This window comes from Westerdykella ornata (assembly GCF_010094085.1).
Source record: "Westerdykella ornata strain CBS 379.55 unplaced genomic scaffold EI97scaffold_69, whole genome shotgun sequence".
Taxonomy (NCBI): domain Eukaryota; kingdom Fungi; phylum Ascomycota; class Dothideomycetes; order Pleosporales; family Sporormiaceae; genus Westerdykella; species Westerdykella ornata.
The window spans coordinates 5,215-24,694 of record NW_022986919.1 but is presented as its reverse complement, the minus strand read 5'-3'; the positions used below and the strand labels follow the sequence as shown (position 1 = coordinate 24,694).

Genomic DNA, 19,480 nt, shown 5'->3' with positions numbered 1-19,480 from the left:
ACGACGGAAACAACGTAAAAAGAGGAGACTACAGAAAAGAGGGACTCTTACAGTTCAAGAAGCCCAAGAACTAGATAATCAGACATGTCGTGGTGCTCAGGAACTGCAGGAAGATAGTCAAGATGGTGGTTTAGTAGAGGGTACTCAACCAACTCGTCGACGCTGTAGAAAATGTAAGGGGATAGGCCATAACATGAGAACATGCTCAAAAGATCAAGATGACTCTGTAGAATAACCCTATAAACTTGGAAATTTTATTTCTCTTCATGTTGTTGAGTTATACGTGTTCTGACCTAGTTGGGTCGCATGATGCGCACCGCTCGCTTGTCCGCGCCGCTCGCTTATCAAGTACGTTAGTGCTAGTTATCATATAATGTAAAGCACTATTACAGCACTATTAAAAAAGTTATTTCTTGCTTGTTACAACTATCGCTTCGGAGTGTTCCTATTCAGAAAAGGATAATGCTTCCCGGCTTTCCCGAAATAGTATAGAGCTTACCTCGTCTTGCTCTTTCGTATATGTTAACGGTAGCAACCTCCTGCCTAACTCCCTCGAACGACAATGATTTCCGACATGAATTGCCGATCACTGGGTCCTCTGGACCATAACGCCCCGCACAACATTCCCCAGAGTATGATTTTTCTGAGTCTGAAGCAGGATGTTCGGCCGAGCGATGCATTCACTCAGCTCCAAGATGGATTGCGTTTGACTTTGCAGCGCATGCCTTGGCTGGGGGGAACAATACATTGGCAATCGCCAGAAACTCCCGGATGGCGCCCCGGTACGCTAGAGATTCGCTACCCAAATTCAATCGCGAATACGGACTTGTTGCGGCTGAAAGAGCTCAACACGTCCAAATCATACGGCCACCTCCGAGATGCCGGCTTTCCGCTGGACGCGTTCGACGATGAGGAAATCATCTGGACTAGGCCGTGGAGCTCGAATTTCCATGAAGGGGTGCCCGTCTTTGCGGCCCAGGCGAATTTTTTACCGGGAGGTTGTATTCTTGCTTTCTCCATCCCATCGCCAGCGTCTGACGGGACCGCTATGCTTATGATAATCAACCTCTGGGCCGATTTCTGCAGCGGGGACCCCATTCTTGCGAGCCAGATGTGGAACCTCGCTAAGGGCTCAGCAGTCGAGGATCATAGCATCAGCCGTTCCCTCCTTGACCAAGTGCTCACTGAAGAATCAATACCAAAATCTCAGACTGGGCATCGCACGTTACATCAACTGGTTGGTATGGATCCAATACCAGATCAGGATACCAGATCCGACGGAAATGCCATGCAACATGTCATCTTCTACATGCCCCATAAGGCTTACACGGCCCTTCGGAAGGATTGCGTCGAGCAGTACGGTGATAGGGCTATCACCGGCAATGATCTCATCTGCGCCTTTATCTGGCGTAGTCTCATGAGGGCGCAAAGAGCCACTAAGGCCCATGAGTTCAAAGAGAATTCCTCGACGATGACCGTACTTCTACGACCGTTTGATGCACGACCGCACGTCGCCAAGCTGCTTCCGAGCATGTACTTGGGCAACCTCAACTTCGAGAGCAGGATCACCATGCCCCTTAGCAGCCTCGTCGATCCGAACACGAGTATTCCCTCCATTGCGCATATAATCTCGAAAAGCTTGGATATTCAGACTACACAAGACAATCTTGCAAACGCATACAGGCTTCTGCGGTCTTCTCCGGACTATGGCCAAGTGCAGTGGGGAGCTACGCATGCAACCGGCACTACAGTAGGCATCCTATCACCCATTGTCCTTCCTTTCAACGATACCTGCTTCGGTATGGATGTTTTTGGCAACGGTGGCAGGCCGGATGCTTTTCGCCCGATCATGGGCGCCTCCAACCGGCCCTTTCGTACGAGCTTCGTGATTCCTCGCAAGAAGCACGGGGGTGTCGAGTTTGTCATGACTGTCTCGACCGAGGAGTTGGGCTTTCTGTGCGACGATGCGGAGTTTAATCGTTTTGGGTTTTCCCTCCAGCAGTAATGGCAGGCACCGCGAGCCCTTTTCCAGACTGAACCGTTGTGTAGTAGGGTACAAGCCGGGCATTGTAGGACACTTCGCTCGGAGGGGTGATAACAAGTGTCAAAATGAACCCGTCGGAACAAGTGGCACATCTCGGCGGTGGATATCGTTAGTAGAAGGGACCTCTGAATATACATGTTAGTAGAAAACTTCGAGGTGTTGACGGATGCATGAGTCGAATAGACATTCTTATCTTTGGACGCGCACTGACGCTCATGACGGATTGATGATTGAATCAAATATAGAATCAAAGGCAGTTTTTATATGACCTGTGGGTGTGATGGCTTTGTTGTTGTTATGCTCTTTGAAAAGTATCTATGTTGAGCAACACGCTTGAATAGGCGAAGCCCGAGATCTAGAGAACACACCACCGTAAAAATCGCCCGACAGCGAAGGGTCCAAACTCACTCTGATTTCAGTCATCCTGCACCCCATTCAATCAGCTCTTCAGCTACGTTCCTGATTGATGAGACGATGCTTTTGACATCCGATCTGGTGAAAGGAATGTCATGGGCCCCTTTGTGTGTGTGTACCTGCGTCAAAGATGCCATACACAATTTCTTATGGAGCATGGCCAAAGCTGCTCCGAGGCTGAAGCCAAGGATACCATCAAAGGGTCCCTTCTCCCTGATGAACTGATCCAGTCGGTCGAGTGCATTCTGTACTTGTGGTGGACTGAAGCCGGCCGCATACGAAAAGAAAGGTCCTGTTGCCCAGTGTGGTACTCCTATATAAACGTGTTCGGTCAGTCATACAACCTGCCGAAGTCCTGCAGATGCAATGAACGGTGTCATACCCGGCCCTCTGCCACAGGGTATTTCTCCATCAACAAAAGTAAACTGATAGCTTGGGCCTAATTCTCTCATAAAAGGGGCAATTTGCTCTTTCAGCATTGACGCTGACGATCCGAGGCCGTGTAAGGTTAATATCTTCATGATAGTCATCAAACTGCCGGCCTCGAAAAGCAAAATCTCTCTCAAGCACCAGGAGCACGAGGATTCCGTCGTGGTTGCCTCGGCACCTACTCCCATAGACTGATTTGTCTTGAAAAGAGTCGATGGTCCTATGCATAAGCCGGTTATTGACCGCCCCACCCAAACGGATGTTACCACAAGAGTGAGGTCCGAATCTGCCTAATTTGTTACGGGAATGCCCATGTATAGGTGAGCTTTCAATATTTCAGTGGTACACGCGAGTGTACGCAAGTTACGCAAGGGCTCGAAGCATAGCACAATCAGGCATGCCTTCTCTTCTGATAGCCGCAGGCCTACTTTTGGCCTATGTCGTCTTTTTTTTCTTTTTCAGCGGTCCACGCCTCCCAAAAGGTTTCCCAATCATTGGCGCCAAAAAGACCGACTGGTTTCCATTATTGCAAGCAACATGGCGTAACTCATTCAACATCGCTGCTGGCATCAACGACGCCTATAGGAACCACAAACACAATGCTGCCATTATGCCCGTCATGGGCCTTGGAGCGGACACTCTGATCATGCTTCCCTCATCCGATTCGAAATTCATATCGGAGCAGGAACCCAAGGTGCTCAGTCTACGTGAAGTCATCATCAACGGACTGCATTACCGGTATACACTCTCTGACAAATATATTCTTACGCACCCGCTGCACAAGAAACTCATTACCACCACACTGACCAACCAAGTCGGAATACTTCTTCCAGAACTGGCCAACGAGACTACGGTGGGATTCGAGAGCCAGTGGGGCAACGATACAGAAGCTTTTCGCGAGGTCAACGTATGGGACACCGTAGGTCGCGTTATCGGATGTGCGACAAACCGCGTTTTTGTTGGCCTTCCAAACTGCCGTGATCCGAAGCTTCTCGACGCAGGCTACGCCTATGCGCGCTCGCTCCCAGTGAGCGCCACCCTGATCGGCTGGGTTTGGGAGCCTGCGCGACCATTGATTGCCCGGTTGATCGCGCTGCGAACGCGTGCCATGGAAAGACGCTTCGCGAAGGTCCTTTTGCCCGAGATCGAGCGCCGGCTTCGAGAGTACGATGACAAGGAGAAATCTGGTTCCAGCAAGAACGATTTCCTGCAGTGGAGTATAGCACAGGCCAAAGAGAGCGGCGATGCGGAGATGTGGAAACCAACTACCCTGGCAAGCCGTATCTTACTCATGAACATGGTCTCCATTCATACCTCCTCTATGACATTCACCAACGTCCTGCTCGACTTGGTATCCTCGAAGCCGGAATACATCGAAGAGCTACGCACCGAGGTATCCACGGTCCTCAGAGAGTCGAACGGCGTGTGGACCAAAGCCACACTTGCTCGCGCCATAAAACTCGACTCCGTCTTCCGCGAGAGCGCGCGTCTCAACACCTCGGTCGCTGTGGGTCTGCGCCGAAAAGTCATGGTCAAAGAGGGTATCACCACCCCATCCGGCGTGCACATTCCCTACGGCAACGTCTGCGCCGTTCCTAGCCTCGCCGTCTTGACAGACGAGACCATATACCCAGACGCGGACAAGTTCGTACCGTTCCGCTTCGTTGACCAACGCCACAACATCAACACGGGTGACCGACCCAAAGACCATGTGTCGAGCTCGCGGCTGTCTTTCTATGCTACCAGCACGGATTATCTTGCTTTCGGTAATGGCCGTCAGGCGTGTCCGGGACGATTTTTCGCCGCATGCGAGCTGAAGCTCATGCTTGCTTACATCTTGATGAACTACGACTTGGAGATGATGGAGACACGGCCCAAAGGTATCTGAGTCGGTGTTTTGAGGATGCCAGCCACTGGCGCTACTATCCGGATACGGAAGAAGAAGGTGCCACTTGCGCACTTTTCCACATTTGGTCTGGATGATGAATAAATGGTTAAGGTGGGAATACGGAGATACAGAATGTGCGTTTTTAGTAAGATCGCAACGATAGTAGAATGCTAGTGAACCAAAACCAGCAGTACCGCTCTTTTGGTCATTATATGAGATTCAAAACGCATGTCGCTTTGCCATATGAGGAACGGTGGTGACGGAGAGAAACAGAAAGAGTACATGTACTGTGTAATCAATGATGCGCACGGATGGTGCTTGGATGCTTACTAATTGAAACATGTGCGGTAACGATATCAATTGGGAGGGTGGCTACTCAGCCATGGCACTTACTCGCGCCACATGCCAATCGGAGGTTGCTGAGTAGTGCCAACGCATGTGGTGTGAGTAGAGGCAACGGGGTGGATTTCCTCCCTGTTCGTTGCACAAGGACTCTCCGTAAGCGGTAAGCAGGAATTTAGCCCTCTTACGCTTAGCTATCTATGCCTACAACGATTAGATCATATATGACAGAAACTTACGATCACGACTAACATGAGAGTTTCCAATCTATATAAGAAACCCGGCGGGAGGACGGGATCCTATTCCTTACCCGCGGTTATCCTTATGCCGGCTTATGCCGCCGATTTTATTGTAGCGTGCTGCACAGTGCGCACAGGCAGAGCTACTCCTCCTCTGATCACCTGGGCAACCCCAAGATGTTGCCGTTTCAGGAAGCATCCGCTTATACAGCGTCTGGCCATTTGTTCCGCATTGGGGTATTCGGTAGCCAAGAATTTCCCTCTAAGGTGAGAGCCGACCGGAATCACTAGAAGATGAGTTGGGGCATCCGAAAAGCTGTGAACATTCTCGACCTGCAGCTGCTGATGAGGGGATATCTTATGCACATTGGACTATTCAGTGATGCACGGAAAAATGTGGCAAGAATGAAGGAGGGCTTGGGACAAGATCCAGGAAGTTTGCCGTTCCAACGAACGGCGGAAGAGTTACATGGTGGAAATGACGGTCAAATTACTGCAAGTTGCGTATACTTAACATATGTGCTCCATCCAGATGTACAAGCTGCACAAGTGCCTCCGCTACGTATCAGAACTTGTGCGTGCCGCCGTCCAACTAAACTTTAGCATACCTTCTCGACATTATGCTACTATGATCTGGTAATCAACCTAACATGGCAATGTCTCGGCACCTTCAGAATGCGCTGGTGCGCCGCCAAACTGGCCAACTCGCCCGGCGCCGCCGCGAACTCAAAGTTCAGCACCAGCAAGGCCAAAATAATTCGAAACTCCTGCATAGCCAAGATCTTACCTACGCATCTTCGTTAGCTTACGCTCTCGGCTCTGAAGTAGCAGATCGTGTCGTTCAAGCGGACGTACCGTAACAAGCTCGCGGCCCCGCGGAAAATGCAAGACGCGGGTATCTCCGCCCATCGAAGCTCCCGTCATCTGCAAGCCAGCGCTCCAGCTCCCAGACGTCCATGTCGGAGGACTCATGGAGCAGTGGATAATTGTCTTTGGTTCTCTGGGATGACAAGCTCCGGTGCGCTTCCGGGACATTGAAGGGCGCGGCGCCGACATAAGGACTCAGCATGACCGAGGCCCCTCCAGGAATTCGATAACCGAAGAGTTCAGTGTTCATCGTGGCTACGCGCGCGAGGCGGGAGGAGATGGTGGCGTGGCGGAGTGTTTCTTCCATGCAGGCGTCTAGGTAGGGGATTGAGCGTGAGAGGATGGCGTCCACTGTAGGCTGCGCGCCATGGACTCGTTCAGAGAAGCCTTCCAGAAGGGAGTCGTGCAAGCGAGCTTGCTTCGAGGGATGGGCTGCTAGGTACTTGATCGCCCAGGACAGTGCGCTGGCGTTGGTTTCGTGTCCCTGGAATACAGAGGTGAGCTTCAATCTCTTTCGTTGGAATGTTCATTCGTAGTCCAAGAGCTTACCGCCATCAGGAGCATCATGAGCTCGTTATGGATCTCCTGTTGAGTCGTCGACGGTATGTTCTTCGAGGCTCCTAAGTCTCCTTCCTGAGCCAGAAGATATCGACGTACGCCCAGAACCACACCACTAGTTTCCTCGGTGTCCAGCAACGCAGACCTGGAAAGTTTTGACAGTCGTGCATGCTCGCCGTTGATCCTCTCATCCACAATGCGCTGCTTTGAATCCCATTTCCGCTTATATGCAGATCCATGTCGGACGAGCCAGTGGTTAAACCTTTGGAAGTATGTCGTGAAAGTCTGTTCGATGCCTTTGATGACGAAGCAAACAGTGGTGTACATCTCGGGCTTTGGAACCATGGGCATCTCAGCAACAGAGTCCATGGACATAGGCTGCTTGATTTGTCCGGATCCTTTCAGAATTCCCTCGTGCTCACCCCTCACTCCGTTCAAATCGTTCCCAAATACTACCTTCCATATGATATCGAAAGCCGCCAAATCCAAGTCGGTGAAGAAGTAAACCGGGCGTCCGCCAGCTATTTTGGCCTTGGTTCGAAGCAGCTCAATTAGCTCCAGAGCCACACGGTGCATCTCGGGAGCTGCGACCCGCCGTATGAAGCTCATGCCCATGAATCCTTCCCACAGCTTCCTCTGAGCCTTGAACTCAGGGCCCGTGGCCTTGACCAAGCTTGAATGTCGAAGCATGGGACGAAGCGTATCCTGGCTCTTGTACGAGCGGTCAAATTCTCTAGTACGAAAACTCAGAATGTCCTTGACCTCTCTCACATCGTCGACAAAAATGGCAGGCTTTGTAAAGGGGCCGAAGAAGAGTTGAACCACAGGAGAGCCTAGCGTTCTGCATTGCTGAAAGACAAATCTCGAGGGGTCTTCGCTTATCTTTATGGCTTTCATCATCGCTGGAACATCTCCCCAGATCCGCTTCGAGGACACTTTGTGATAAGGGATCTTTGGGTACGGCTGAGGAAATGCTCGTCTCGTGATTTCGCAGAGTAGTGCCAGTAAGGCAATCACGATTAGATAAATATTTTCCATGGCTGATTTTGATAAAGAGGTGCGCTACCAGAAAAGCTTCCGCTCACTGAGAATCGGGAGTGTGACAGATGCGGCGCTTGAGGGGTTTGAACTCCACTGAGCCTTGGGGATGATGTAGTGTAAGGTCGTGCGACTGCCTAATCGGGCAATATCCGACGGACCTGGTCTCCCTTGGAACGAAAAACGATAAGTCTCACTCAGCTCTGGAAGTTGTACAATCTGGTTTGACATCAACATACTACACGAAGTCAGTAGAAACGCCATTGAACAAACCTTCGTGCCGCAATGTCATATCTTGCTTCCACCTATCGCGCCTGGCTGGATTGTATCAGCCAACGAGAATGGAACAAGCTTACCTCATACATGCACTCAAGTTACGATTATAACGGGAAGCAATTCACACCCACCGAGTTTGCGGGGTGGGTGGAAAAAGAGGGTTGTCGCTTCTCGGACTATCGCATCACCGTGGATACCATTCTCGTGGATGATGTTGCGCAATGCATCGGATGCCGTATTTTTGGCAAAGGACGACCTGCGGACAGCATGTTTGGCTGTAGTCCAACAGAGAAAGATATCTATTTCGTCGAACATCATCTTGTCTGGTTCACACAAAGCAAGATAGCGAAAACTCTGTACATCCTCGACATTGGCAGCATTCACCAACAGTTTCAGTCCACCGAACGATATATGCCTGACCTCATAAGCGAATTTCTGGCACCATCTGCGAAAGTTCTATCCACCTGCGAGCTTGAGAAGGCAATCAGAAGGTTCTTCAGTTCCATAAGCACTCGAACCATGGCGTCGGAATTGCCAGAGATAGTCCAGTCGGAATTGTGGCGGGACGGCGTCAAGATGCCACTAGATGTCTATCTAGGATTAATCGAGAAGAGTATCGCGGTCATGCCGGACGTCTAACCCCAAGTCTGCAACATAGTGTGCGACCAGAGTACACAGCGCGTCTTTGTCCGGCTAGAACTCCATTTTACGCCAACCAAGGAACTGTTGGGACAGGACCCAAGCAGTCAGGCAGTCAGATTGGCAGAACATTCCATTTACCAGTTTGAAGGCGGCAAGCTTATCAGGATGTGGACGATTGTAGACTGGGAGGGATTGCGAAGACATATGGTGGCGCACTAGAGGTCTTCTTGGTTTGAAAAGAAGAATTGTTCGAGAATGCCTCCGCAAAAAATGGGGTTTGGTGACGAAGCGAGATATGTTGAACATGACGAGAGAGCGCAAAAATGCGGAAAATGACCCGGATGATGCCCGAGATGGGTAGCTGCCACATTAAAGAGAAACAAATTTTGATTTAAAATCTGCCATGTAGTACTCTTTGCATTTTCAACAAGCCGAGTCTCTTACTAAGGTTCTAAAACTCCGGCAACAGTAGTTGGGGAGCTTGATTCATATGTTTACTCTTTTTTAGCGGGCAGTGAATTTTCACATCCGCGGAATAACGAAGTGGAAAACGTTAACTCTGCAACCCCCTGAACTCTTCTCAAAACTTCGAGACAACTTTCAGTCTAGAAGCTTGATCAGTTCGGTCGTCGCGGACCGCTGGCTTACAGTACGCTGTGAACCCGTTGCTCAATTGGTGCTCGAAGCAACGCGAACCCATGCGCCTCTACGCCCCGGGGCAAGATGCGCGTCGACTTTCTTGAGAAAATATACGGCCGGCCCGATGGACAAGACTCCTGATGCATCTTTTGGCTGAACGGCGACACAGAGAGCCAACTGGCGCTTGTCTCGGCACTCTCGGAATTCCCTTGATTACTCTCTAAACTCCAACTATCTGAGTATTCCGCGGGCCCCAAGCCATACTATAAAATCGAGCAAATCTCCGATGCAGTTTCAATAGTAGGAGATTCTCCCGTCAGGCGGAAACTTTGTCCACTGAGCGCACTTGCCAGGACTCTTGTACACAGGATCCTCCCCAGGACAACGGCACCAATAAACCCCTTCTCTGTCAATTTCGCATGACTGAGCTGAAGGTGTCTGTTCATATGCGTACGGACAGTCAGGGGCGCCATACGACAAACGCAAAATCTCCTCCACAGTGGCATCCTTCGCAATTTCGCCTCTCGCAGACGGATTGCTAGACTTCAAGTCGAAGAACGTCTGGATATGCATTTCCAGATCGTAGGTGGTGTCTTCTGCGTTGTAGTTTGCACAATAAGATTGATATTGCTGTTTCTCATCTGTTTGATTGACTTTCCATGACCCATCGTGTGGACCTGAAAGGCCGTGCTCGGAGAGGCGCACATCGCCAGCAAATCCAGACCATGCAAAATCCGTGGAAACAGTTGCTTTGACGTCTTTCTCGAGCGCTGTAGGGGCATCGATGTTGAGCGAGCCGAATGTGAGTCTGCGATTAGGAGAGACGCTGAAGGAGATTGCCAAATAGCATCTTTTTCTGTTTTCAGCGGATGGCACGCCGGGGCCGATTGATGCGAGGGATCCTGATTTCGTATCCAGAAGTATCTTTACTCCCGTCTGGTCTGGAAGGACCGAGATTTGAGGATTGAAGGGACAGTTTCTGGAATCGATTTTACCCAGCTGAAACGTGACGTTCTTTTCTGGCTCCCCTAGGTTATCTGCCGTTGCCAAGTACGGGAAGAGGGCTGTTAAAGCAAAAGCAAAAAAATCAAGCCGCATAGTTGCAGGTTATGCCACCTTTGAAGGGCCAATCGAGGAGATTCTGATGTTGAAGTGCCAAAGTTGACTCTTCGGATCTGTAAACTTATATAGTTCGCGTTGAAAGCCTGTAACTACCACGGAACAAGCACAACCACACTGTATGCAACTGTTTCATTGCATATATTAGTACTTAGTACAACTTCCTATAAGTATCGCTGTACCCCGCTTCGCGGACATCTCTTCGATTTTGCAAACTGAATTTGCCGGAACTTCGAGCCAATCGTAGGGGAGGAACAGCTTAGAAACTATTTATAAAGACGCAGCAAGTGTCCTAAATAGGATATTTGGCGAAATAGCCTGTGAAACAACATTTAGTCGTGTTATTGGCTCTTCAGCTCTAATTGATTACTACCCAACGAGGTAGGAGGTGGACTATAGGTCTTTTGCCGTCTAGATTAGGGAAATGACGACAAGGAACATTTACTTACATTACTTTGAAACCTCTCCACTGAGATCTCGTGTTATGCAGTTCTCCAAGTAGATGTTCCGGTGCAACCTTCTTTGTCGGTCTATTCTCATAGGCGGAGGCAAGATTACCCATATTCTTAGAGAAATGACGCTGAAATAGGCTATCAATAAGAGTTGGAACTGGTGCAATATATCGCCACTGTTGAGTTCAGTTAGTAGGTTAGAAATCGTCATCGCAGCGAGCCAGCTACCCTATAAGTACCGGCGAAGCGACAAGGACGCCCCTCACCTCCAGCAGCCTGATCCTTCAGCGCATATACAATGATCGCTATCTTTGCTGTATTTCTGCTTTCCGCAGTTGTATCGGCGCACTGTACGGTCCACCTACAGACTTTCATTTGCACGATTTCTGTTACTGACAGGAGCTTAGATGAGTTTCCTCGACTAAGTGTGAACGGTGGTCCATACTCGGAGAACTGGGAATACACGCGGTAACCAACCCAATGAGTCTCAACTCCTATCCATCATCTGACGCCACATCTCACTATAGCAAGCTCGCCAACACCAGCGCAGATCCTGGATATGATACCAGCTTCTATCCTATGCACGATGCCTACAGTGTGGACATACGCTGCGGTAGAAACGCTTCGCACCCCCCGTTTCTGAACCCTCAGCCTGTGAAAACCGCAAAGGTTCGCGCAGGTGACCACCTCAGCATGACGGTTGGTCCCGAAGGGTCATCCATTATCGGCCACCCCGGGCCCGGCATGTTCTATCTAGCTAAGGCACCTGAGGGCGTGGACTTGAATGATTGGGATGGTGACGGAGACTGGTTTAAGATTCGCGAGCTTGGACCTGTTAAAGAGGCAAAAGCGACCTGGGAGGTGGCCCCAGGCTCGAATTCGATGAATGTCACCATTCCTCAGACCGTCCCTCCTGGGAAATACTTGCTCCGCACTGAACATCTCTATCTCAAGTCTGGAATTGGACAAACCGATTATTACGTGTCATGCACTCATCTGGAAATCGAAGGCCCTGGAGGTGGTAAGACAGCCTACACTTCCCATTAACTGATGATATGGACTTTGATTTGCCTGGGACGGGGCGCTAACGGGAATCTCTAGGTACTCCGGGCCCTACGGTCAAATTTCCTGGCGCATATGACAACTGGGATATCAGTATTTGGCCGCCTTTCAGGATTAAATGGGAGACAGACTTATCCGGCTATAAGGCTCCGGGACCCGATGTGTGGACTGGTTAGAGAAGGGAAAGCGTGGTTGCAAGCGCAAGAGTGTCGCTGCAGAGGTTGAAGAAAAGGCGGGCGCGTTAGCACCAATGAATGAGGTACCGCAGATGGTCAGATGTAAGCATACCGATAAAAAAAACTAGAAGAAAATTGTGATACCAAACACAATCAATTTCTATCTAATACCTGCCCCAGATGCTGCCCTTTCTCATTTTGGCCTCGCATAATAGGATTTCGCTCATGCCAATCACTTGTTTAGTACGTTGCCATCTTTGTCAACATGATACCCCATGGTCCAGAGATGGAGGGCCATTCCCGCCTTGGCAATGTTATCTGTGACCAGCCATTAGCTTACACAGAAAGGTTTCCTTGGATACACGATATGATACGGTCTATACTTACCAGCATTTTTGGGGTCTTTGATTAGTTGTACACATTTCCAACCATAGCATGACTCAGCGCCGGCGGGTCGGTCTGCTGGTAGAGTGTCAATCGTTCTACCACCCTGCTTCGTATGGGTCAACTATATCAGTTAGCTCCTAGTACTATTTTGAAAGTAATTGAGAATGGCACCTCATGAAGCAGTGTATATCCCGTATCGACCAGACCATCAACCGGGAGCGCGATATCCGAAAGGCCATCTTTGAACCCGGGCTGCTGCGTCTTTGTGATCTGGTCCTTATCAATTCTAGGCCATCCTCGACCGGCGGAGCGATGTAGAAGCCACGGGCAGATATCAATAGTGTCTGCGACTTTTGGCTGTGCGACCATGTATGGGGACATGTCAGGGGGTTTGCCATCCTGGTTATACTTTTTTTTATCGAAGAGGTCGGAGGGGGTCGTGAGTGCAGTCGGTTTTTTCTCGTTAACATTGTTGAGATCATAGTCGGTTTTGTAACATGCCCCTCGAAGTTTGTCGTCGTCGAAACTTGATGCGGAGAAGAGTTTGTTATTCATTGAAGTATCCATTAGCTGGGTACTGCCTTGCTTGGGCTTGAAACGGTCCTTGCTGCAAAAGATCATCTAAAAAACACTACGTTAGCTCTGCCGCAGACAACGGATTATCAACTTACGACATCGTTGTTAGTCATGGTATTTTGCCATTCCTGATCGAGTGGGCCGGGGCCCGCTTTCTCTTTTTCGAAACCAGCTACGTTTGCAAGAATTCCTAAGAAGAATGAATTAGCCCCAGGACAACTTCAGGACTCACGAAAATCAACCTCGATCCAGCTTCCTCTACTACGTACTTTTTGTCTCATCGACCTTTGCCTGGTAGTCATTACCATCTCCATATATCAATTTCATCATCCCTGAGACGTGTTCATCGTCTGCGTGTTCGTTCAAGACCTTCACTGCATTTTCGGCCATAGTGATGGCTTCTGCCATAGCTTTCTTAAGCTCGTCGACTGCGTTCAGCGGGCTCCTTTGCGAAAATGGTACATTATCTACATGCCTTTGTTAATATCGTAAGGTAGATAGTGATATTCGATAGACGACTAACCACAACCGCTATCAATGGTCCATCTCGCAGCGAAAGTAGGTCTCCCCCACAGCATAAGAAGGGGGAGAGAGTAAATGAGGTACATTGTGGCAGGTATAATTCAGAGTCCAGAAAATCGTATATTGCTAGAAGACATACAGCAACATGGTGTCCAATGGCTCCCTTTTTAAACATCTACAGACCGCTAGCTGTTGCGGATTGAGGCTTACATGCTACGTATATCGAGAGCACACCAATACGAAGGATGAGGCCAGAATCGAAGTCAAGCTCTCCTGCAAGGCACACTTCTGTTGATTCTAAATACAGATATATCAAACTTAGGAATGGAGTAGCAGGATCATGTTATGTTCGCCATATGCCCCCGTCACTATGCCCGGGGCAGTTCGAAACACGGCTAGGAATGAACTAAACGCCCATAAGCATGCTCTTAGACAAAATGCTGCCCAGAGGGAATCTTATGGAGCTGGGGCGGCTGTAACTGATGCTCTGCGCTAGAGTGTCAAAGATACCCTAAGGTACTCGTAAGCATACCAAAACAATACTCACCTGACACACTCAACTGGTGGTGAGAAGAGGCGGTGCACAGTAAGCGTGGCAGCTCGCCTCATACCTTTTTCCTAAGAGGTTCTAGAGTCGGGCGGGGTGAGCACAGGTGAGATAGCTTGAAACGGGGCAATCATACCTGTTGGGGCAATGGTATTGAAACGGGGCGAACCGTCTAGGCAAAATAGTTGTTATTATTTCTAAACCATCAGATAGCATCCTCCCTCTTGAAAATAAATCTAGATCATGCTTACCGTTCAAGGCGCAAGGGCTTAGCCACATCTTACCGAATCTAGTAACTCCAACGCGCCCCCACCCGGATCCTTTATCCTCATGGGCGACAGGCGGATACTCTAGGTTTGTCGATGTGTCTCTATCCGGATCCTCCATCCTTAGGGGCGAAAGGCAGATACTCTAGGTTTGTCGATGTGTCTCTATCTGGATCCTCCATCCTTAGGGGCGAAAGGCAGATACTCTAGGTTTCTAAATGTGACCAAAATAACACATCCTAAATTAGACTAGAGTTGTCGAATCAACTCTGGCATTTTTAACTGCTACGTGTTGTGGATATGCGCTAAGGTGCACAGATTTACGTATATATACTACAAGAACCACCTTGACGTCTTCATTAACTCTTGTTTGAAATCAACTATTTTGGTCAGAACACCACCAATATTGAGTTTGTTACCTCCACCTCCGAACAATGAGGTGGATCATTCCGTTTACCGTAGCCGGCCTCGCAGCCGTTGGGTCCGCAGACCCTGAAGTTTTTGATTTGGGGAAATTGGATCAGTACATGTCTAAAGAGGTACCTCCCTTAACCTCACCGCGGAAATATGAAATCCTCATACGTTTTAGGGAGAGGCTGGCACTTTGAGCGGGAATACCATCTGGCTCTCTGGCACCGACGAAGATGAGAACCTCCGCATGACCGTTTCCGACGACGTAAAGGCGAAGATTCAAGGTGTACTAGAGGGCTGTGGCCAGCTAGACGACAAATGTTATCACGAAGTCCGCCAAGTGCTTCGATCGGCCAACGTCGAAGTGAATAAAAAGTTGGAAGCCCGACATTTCGGTCACTTGCTCTCGAAGACGTTCAAAACAGGTGCTGGCGTCTTCCTTTCCTTCGCAGATTACCTATACACGTCGTGGTGGGCCCGTTATAATGATTTCAACAACGTCTCACCCAATTTTATCATACCGAAGCCGAAAGCCAGTGAGGTTGAAAAGGTAGCCTCTGCCACTGAAGTAGTCGTCTCGGCGGAAGGGGCATCTGTCGCTAAAATCACACCGACGCCGGATCCGACATCAGCTCAAGGGTAGGATACTCTGTCGCCCCCAGAATTTCTGTAGTAGCTAACAGGAATCGGCGTCAGACCAGTTCCATCTGTCACCTCTGTGACAACTGCGCATGATGAGTACAAACAAGGAGATCTAGACTTCATGATGGACGAGGGCCTTGCCGGTCGAATGCAGGAGATTATGGCGCGCAGCAAAGATTGCGAGGATGGTTCCAAATTCGATCGAGAGCATCCTTCAAAGAGACGCGCTTCCTCAAGACTCGGTAAGGCGATATGCGCATATCGTGCTGTCACGATCAACATGGGCACCACTTTGAGAGACCTTACCTACACAAATTTTGATGGTTTGGTTGTTAAGTTTGCAGGGGTGACCGAGCAGGATATTGCCGCCTGGGAGTACGTTCAAGGAATAACGGAGGACTTCGCAGCGATATACCAACTGCAGCGCGACCGCGCTATTGCCCTAGGTGCAACCATCTTCGTCGCCGCATTAGGGGCGGTTGAGGATACCCCTATTGACTCGAACAACAAGATTGCGGCCGACCTTATCCAGGTCAGTAAAACACAAACTGGATCGCAGACTTCGACGTCTGGCTGTCCAGATCCGGAAAAAACTCCAGTAAGCTACCCACTGGCGTTTCCGCTATGTATGCTTTATACTGACTTTATCACAGCTGCTGTGTGCATGGGGAGGAGATGAAGAAAATGATCACTGCGATGTGGTTATGCCTAGCGAAGAGGGCGGTGAGGCCAAGTGCAGTCCGGTACATTTTTGCCAATCGTCATCGAAGGACATTGCTAACCAGCTATAGGACGGAGAATTCGCCGACTGCCCCTGCAACACGCCCGCTGGTGTTGTCGCCGACTACGCCGACGAGACTGAGCAGACCGCCGTTAAAAAGTTCACTGAGCTTTACAAACAGATTACCATCCCAGAGCCGAAACCGGAACCGCAACCCGAACCGCCTAAGGGACCAACAAAAGCGCTTACTATTATTGCCGACTGGCCCCCGTGGAATTTGCAAACTATGCGAGACGGAAGCGCCAATAAAGTCTGGTGGAATTTCTTCGCTACTGACTACGGCAAGACAATCGACTGTCGCAACGATCCAGCTCGCTATGATGCAGTAAACCTCGACCGAATAGCTTTAGCCAAATCCAAGAAGCTGGTATATCCAGGCGGCGAATTTCCGATGAAGTTATTTGACCAAGACTGTACATACAAGAACTCTGGGGACAATGTTGGAAAGCTCTTTTGTGGAGACAAAGCTATTGAATGTTTCTGGGACCCGAATAATACGCCCAGGGAGGGAGAAAGAGAGCCTAGGCCTGAAGACATGAAACAGTACCCCTGCCCTGGCAAGGACGGTTGGTTACGTCATGCCGTATTTACTTGTCCTTGGTAGTGATTGCGGGGATTGCGAGCTGCCGATGGGGATTTCGATCAGCCTGTTATCAGTAAACGACTACATGCATACGTTGCTTTTTTATGCTATAGACTAGCTAGTTGATACTTCCCATATATTAGCGGGCCGCGTTTAAATATGTAGCTTGTTCCTCTTTATTATAATCGCACATATACTTATGTGAGGGCACCTCGGCACAAGATTGAGAGCAGAGGGTGGATTGCGCCAGTGTACACAAGATAGAGTCTGCCGTGCAGAGGATGCAGCGCGGCAGACTCGTAGTGTAGATTGGGTCGGAGAACATCGAGGTCCAATCGAGGTGACGTGTTATATACTCACCTTGGCACACAGTCATCTGGAGTCTTGAGGGATGACAAGGAGTGAGACATTCTAAAAGATTACGTGGCGGGTTTGCGGCTTAGCAAACTCCACGTCCTCGCCCCGGGCTGGGAGATAGAGTATAAACTAACCCTACATCCCACCCATTCCACAATCTCATAATCACGAACTTTACGTTCGCTTATCGCATATTACCCATGTACACCTCGGTCAACTCCCAGGGCAAGAGTCCATTATTCTCCGTCGCCGCCGAGGTCCGTCGTGCGATCTACAACTACCTTATTCCCGAACAACTTCACCTTTTCACGTATCGAGACGATGTCAGATTATCAACATGTGTGAAACAAAAGGGAGATGACGACCCTGACTGCGTCCCGCGGAACCCCCTGGCACATGTGTCGAGGAGTATTTCAGACCCCGAAGATCCCATCTACGTGCAGCGGTTGCGCTCGTCATGGGGCGAACACTGGCGATGCGAAGAAGCGGCTCTGACACGAGATGACATAAATTTTAGGACAGTCGAAACAGGTTGGTTCGACCAATTCGTCCTGTTTCGCGTGTGCAAGCGAATGTAAGCAGTGAAACCACGAGTGCATTGTCGGTATTATTGGATTTTTGAACTCGCTGACATCGGCCGTCACTTTCTCAAGGTCCATGGAAATCGCATATATCATGCCTGAGGTCGCGACATTTCACATAAATGATCCGCTCACACTAAGGGTCCTGGGTTCTCAAGCTACTTCTCATCCCCTTACTATTAGTGCTGTTGTCGACGGTGTCCAGTCAAATCTCAGGACGCTACATATCAACCTGAGACTGCCTCTAGGAACATATGAACAGCTCGAAGATGTTTATACCTCCCCGGATTTCGAATCAGCACCGCTGGGCATAACTTCCTCAGTCATATCCGCCTTGATGGCCCTACCAACTGCTCTCACCCAATTGAGGAATCTGCAAAACTTGCGGCTGTGGCTGGATCACAGTGACACCGAGTCGTGGTCTATGGTCAACGAGAGGGCTGTTATAACCTCCCTCTTTCAGCCTCTTTGTGAGCAGGGTTCAAATCTGAAAATCGATATGGATCTTCCGAAGCTGCACCCCAAATGGGAAACATCAGATCGTCATTTTACACCGGATAGCGCGCCGCCTCCATTCCCAATTCATCGTCGGTACCGCCAGCGGATCTATGGAATGCATGATCAAACCGTGAAGCATGCTCCGGATTTTCCATATGTAGCACATGAGGCTTTTGTTATACAGCAACATGAGTTCCCTTCGGAGGACCCCGGCGAGATGGAAATGTATGAAGCGTGGGAGCGCGAAGTTTGGAAGAGAGGAGGTGATGTGGAACTCGAACTCATTGGCCATCAACTCGTTGGCGATCATTACCTAGGGTAACGACCTACGCTGCAAAATTTCCTTTCATATTTAGAGGTGGAACAATGTAACGAGCATTATATTACAGTTGCATTTTAACTTTCAGTGTCTCCACGCTGCTTTTCTTTTTTTCTTTCCTTTTTTTTAAAAAAAAAAAAAATAGAATCTTACAAACAAAATGCACATGGCTATTGTATACTCTTGACTATAGCATTTATAATAAGGACTACGTCTAACCATAGTACTATGTGTTACCTAGGTGGAACTTCTGTTATATTGTGCATGTACACGGTATAAGATGCCGCACACGGTATAGAGGTAAGCACGATATAGGCGGGGTACACGGTATAAGATGCCGGGGACGATATGGGTGTGCGATATAGATGCCGAGCACGGCATAAGCACGGTATAGGTGCCGTGCACGGTATAGAGATAAGCACGGCACCCTCGGGTATAAGTGATAAGCACGGTATAGAGAAGAGCACGGTACCCTAGGGTATAAGTGATAAGCACGGTATAGAGAAGAGCACGGTATAAGTGGTGAGTACGGTATGAGGGTAAGCACGGTACGATGGTGAGCACGATATGAGTGCTGAGCACGGTATAGGGTCACGTGCCGGGCCTGGTATGGAGGTAAGCACGGTATAAGGTGCTGGGCACGGTATAGAGGGGAGCACGGTATGAGTAGTAAGCACGATATGGGGGTGAGCACGACATGGGATGAGCACGATATAGGTGCCGAGCACGGCATGAGAGCACGGTATAAGTAATGAGCACGGTATGAGTAATAAGCACGGTATGAGTAATGAGCACGGTATGAGTAATGAGCACGGTATGAGTAAT

At 49.4% G+C, this 19,480-nt stretch overlaps 11 protein-coding genes across 11 annotated transcripts; 7 read left to right on the top strand and 4 right to left on the bottom strand.

The window, feature by feature from the left end:
• Positions 1-563: 563 nt before the first annotated feature.
• On the top strand, positions 564-2,005 carry EI97DRAFT_497331 (transferase family protein; the record flags this gene model as incomplete). Its single annotated transcript, XM_033802505.1, has 1 exon — positions 564-2,005. Exon 1 carries the CDS (start codon positions 575-577, stop codon positions 2,003-2,005), a length of 1,431 nt encoding a protein of 476 aa, XP_033648840.1. The 5' UTR covers positions 564-574.
• Positions 2,006-2,463: 458 nt separating this feature from the next.
• EI97DRAFT_388231 (uncharacterized protein) lies at positions 2,464-2,979 on the bottom strand (the record flags this gene model as incomplete). Its single annotated transcript, XM_033796174.1, has 2 exons — positions 2,464-2,771; positions 2,841-2,979. The coding sequence occupies 2 exons, from the start codon at positions 2,977-2,979 to the stop codon at positions 2,464-2,466; spliced, it is 447 nt and encodes a 148-aa protein (XP_033648839.1).
• Positions 2,980-3,284: 305 nt separating this feature from the next.
• Positions 3,285-5,021, top strand: EI97DRAFT_505087 (cytochrome P450; the record flags this gene model as incomplete). Its single annotated transcript, XM_033802865.1, has 1 exon — positions 3,285-5,021. One exon carries the CDS (start codon positions 3,285-3,287, stop codon positions 4,773-4,775), a length of 1,491 nt encoding a protein of 496 aa, XP_033648838.1. The 3' UTR covers positions 4,776-5,021.
• An 864-nt stretch (positions 5,022-5,885) lies between these two features.
• Positions 5,886-7,892, bottom strand: EI97DRAFT_488547 (putative cytochrome P450 oxidoreductase). The gene is made up of 3 exons (XM_033802203.1): positions 6,773-7,892; positions 6,212-6,707; positions 5,886-6,143 (listed from the first exon to the last, which is right to left on the bottom strand). The coding sequence occupies exons 1-3, from the start codon at positions 7,817-7,819 to the stop codon at positions 5,983-5,985; spliced, it is 1,704 nt and encodes a 567-aa protein (XP_033648837.1). The 5' UTR covers positions 7,820-7,892; the 3' UTR covers positions 5,886-5,982.
• Positions 7,893-8,104: 212 nt separating this feature from the next.
• Positions 8,105-8,734, top strand: EI97DRAFT_446736 (uncharacterized protein; the record flags this gene model as incomplete). The annotated part of the gene is made up of 1 exon (XM_033800051.1): positions 8,105-8,734. One exon carries the CDS (start codon positions 8,105-8,107, stop codon positions 8,732-8,734), a length of 630 nt encoding a protein of 209 aa, XP_033648836.1.
• A 3-nt stretch (positions 8,735-8,737) lies between these two features.
• Positions 8,738-8,956, top strand: EI97DRAFT_388220 (uncharacterized protein; the record flags this gene model as incomplete). Its single annotated transcript, XM_033796172.1, has 1 exon — positions 8,738-8,956. A coding segment is annotated over one exon (219 nt), but the record flags the coding sequence as incomplete, so codon positions are not given.
• A 714-nt stretch (positions 8,957-9,670) lies between these two features.
• On the bottom strand, positions 9,671-11,057 carry EI97DRAFT_446735 (uncharacterized protein; the record flags this gene model as incomplete). Its single annotated transcript, XM_033800050.1, has 3 exons — positions 9,671-10,440; positions 10,493-10,551; positions 10,945-11,057. 3 exons carry the CDS (start codon positions 11,055-11,057, stop codon positions 9,671-9,673), a joined length of 942 nt encoding a protein of 313 aa, XP_033648834.1.
• Positions 11,058-11,640: 583 nt separating this feature from the next.
• Positions 11,641-12,185, top strand: EI97DRAFT_388221 (uncharacterized protein; the record flags this gene model as incomplete). The annotated part of the gene is made up of 2 exons (XM_033796173.1): positions 11,641-11,968; positions 12,049-12,185. The coding sequence occupies 2 exons, from the start codon at positions 11,641-11,643 to the stop codon at positions 12,183-12,185; spliced, it is 465 nt and encodes a 154-aa protein (XP_033648833.1).
• A 185-nt stretch (positions 12,186-12,370) lies between these two features.
• EI97DRAFT_471312 (uncharacterized protein) lies at positions 12,371-13,790 on the bottom strand. Its single transcript, XM_033801828.1, has 6 exons — positions 13,672-13,790; positions 13,418-13,615; positions 13,244-13,338; positions 12,744-13,193; positions 12,573-12,693; positions 12,371-12,503 (listed from the first exon to the last, which is right to left on the bottom strand). The coding sequence occupies exons 1-6, from the start codon at positions 13,754-13,756 to the stop codon at positions 12,418-12,420; spliced, it is 1,035 nt and encodes a 344-aa protein (XP_033648832.1). The 5' UTR covers positions 13,757-13,790; the 3' UTR covers positions 12,371-12,417.
• A 1,067-nt stretch (positions 13,791-14,857) lies between these two features.
• Positions 14,858-17,285, top strand: EI97DRAFT_287071 (uncharacterized protein). Its single transcript, XM_033794413.1, has 5 exons — positions 14,858-15,022; positions 15,073-15,533; positions 15,591-16,134; positions 16,190-16,279; positions 16,328-17,285. The coding sequence occupies exons 1-5, from the start codon at positions 14,918-14,920 to the stop codon at positions 16,919-16,921; spliced, it is 1,794 nt and encodes a 597-aa protein (XP_033648831.1). The 5' UTR covers positions 14,858-14,917; the 3' UTR covers positions 16,922-17,285.
• An 89-nt stretch (positions 17,286-17,374) lies between these two features.
• EI97DRAFT_505084 (uncharacterized protein) lies at positions 17,375-18,808 on the top strand. Its single transcript, XM_033802864.1, has 2 exons — positions 17,375-17,831; positions 17,911-18,808. The coding sequence occupies exons 1-2, from the start codon at positions 17,458-17,460 to the stop codon at positions 18,656-18,658; spliced, it is 1,122 nt and encodes a 373-aa protein (XP_033648830.1). The 5' UTR covers positions 17,375-17,457; the 3' UTR covers positions 18,659-18,808.
• The last annotated feature ends 672 nt before the right edge of the window (positions 18,809-19,480 follow it).

Excerpts from the sequence above, each read along its gene's own strand:
- EI97DRAFT_287071 (XM_033794413.1), top strand. The coding sequence starts at position 14,918 with ATGAGGTGGATCATTCCGTTTACCGTAGCCGGCCTCGCAGCCGTTGGG. Across the intron at positions 15,534-15,590 it reads GATCCGACATCAGCTCAAGG|ACCAGTTCCATCTGTCACCT; the intron begins GTAGGATACTCT and ends AATCGGCGTCAG. Across the intron at positions 16,280-16,327 it reads GTGAGGCCAAGTGCAGTCCG|GACGGAGAATTCGCCGACTG; the intron begins GTACATTTTTGC and ends AACCAGCTATAG.
- EI97DRAFT_471312 (XM_033801828.1), bottom strand. The coding sequence starts at position 13,756 with ATGTACCTCATTTACTCTCTCCCCCTTCTTATGCTGTGGGGGAGACCT. Across the intron at positions 13,616-13,671 it reads GACCATTGATAGCGGTTGTG|ATAATGTACCATTTTCGCAA; the intron begins GTTAGTCGTCTA and ends AAAGGCATGTAG. Across the intron at positions 13,339-13,417 it reads AAAGGTCGATGAGACAAAAA|GAATTCTTGCAAACGTAGCT; the intron begins GTACGTAGTAGA and ends CATTCTTCTTAG.
- EI97DRAFT_488547 (XM_033802203.1), bottom strand. The coding sequence starts at position 7,819 with ATGGAAAATATTTATCTAATCGTGATTGCCTTACTGGCACTACTCTGC. Across the intron at positions 6,708-6,772 it reads TCATGATGCTCCTGATGGCG|GGACACGAAACCAACGCCAG; the intron begins GTAAGCTCTTGG and ends TCTGTATTCCAG. Across the intron at positions 6,144-6,211 it reads GGGGCCGCGAGCTTGTTACG|GTAAGATCTTGGCTATGCAG; the intron begins GTACGTCCGCTT and ends GAAGATGCGTAG.
- EI97DRAFT_505084 (XM_033802864.1), top strand. The coding sequence starts at position 17,458 with ATGTACACCTCGGTCAACTCCCAGGGCAAGAGTCCATTATTCTCCGTC. Across the intron at positions 17,832-17,910 it reads TTTCGCGTGTGCAAGCGAAT|GTCCATGGAAATCGCATATA; the intron begins GTAAGCAGTGAA and ends CACTTTCTCAAG.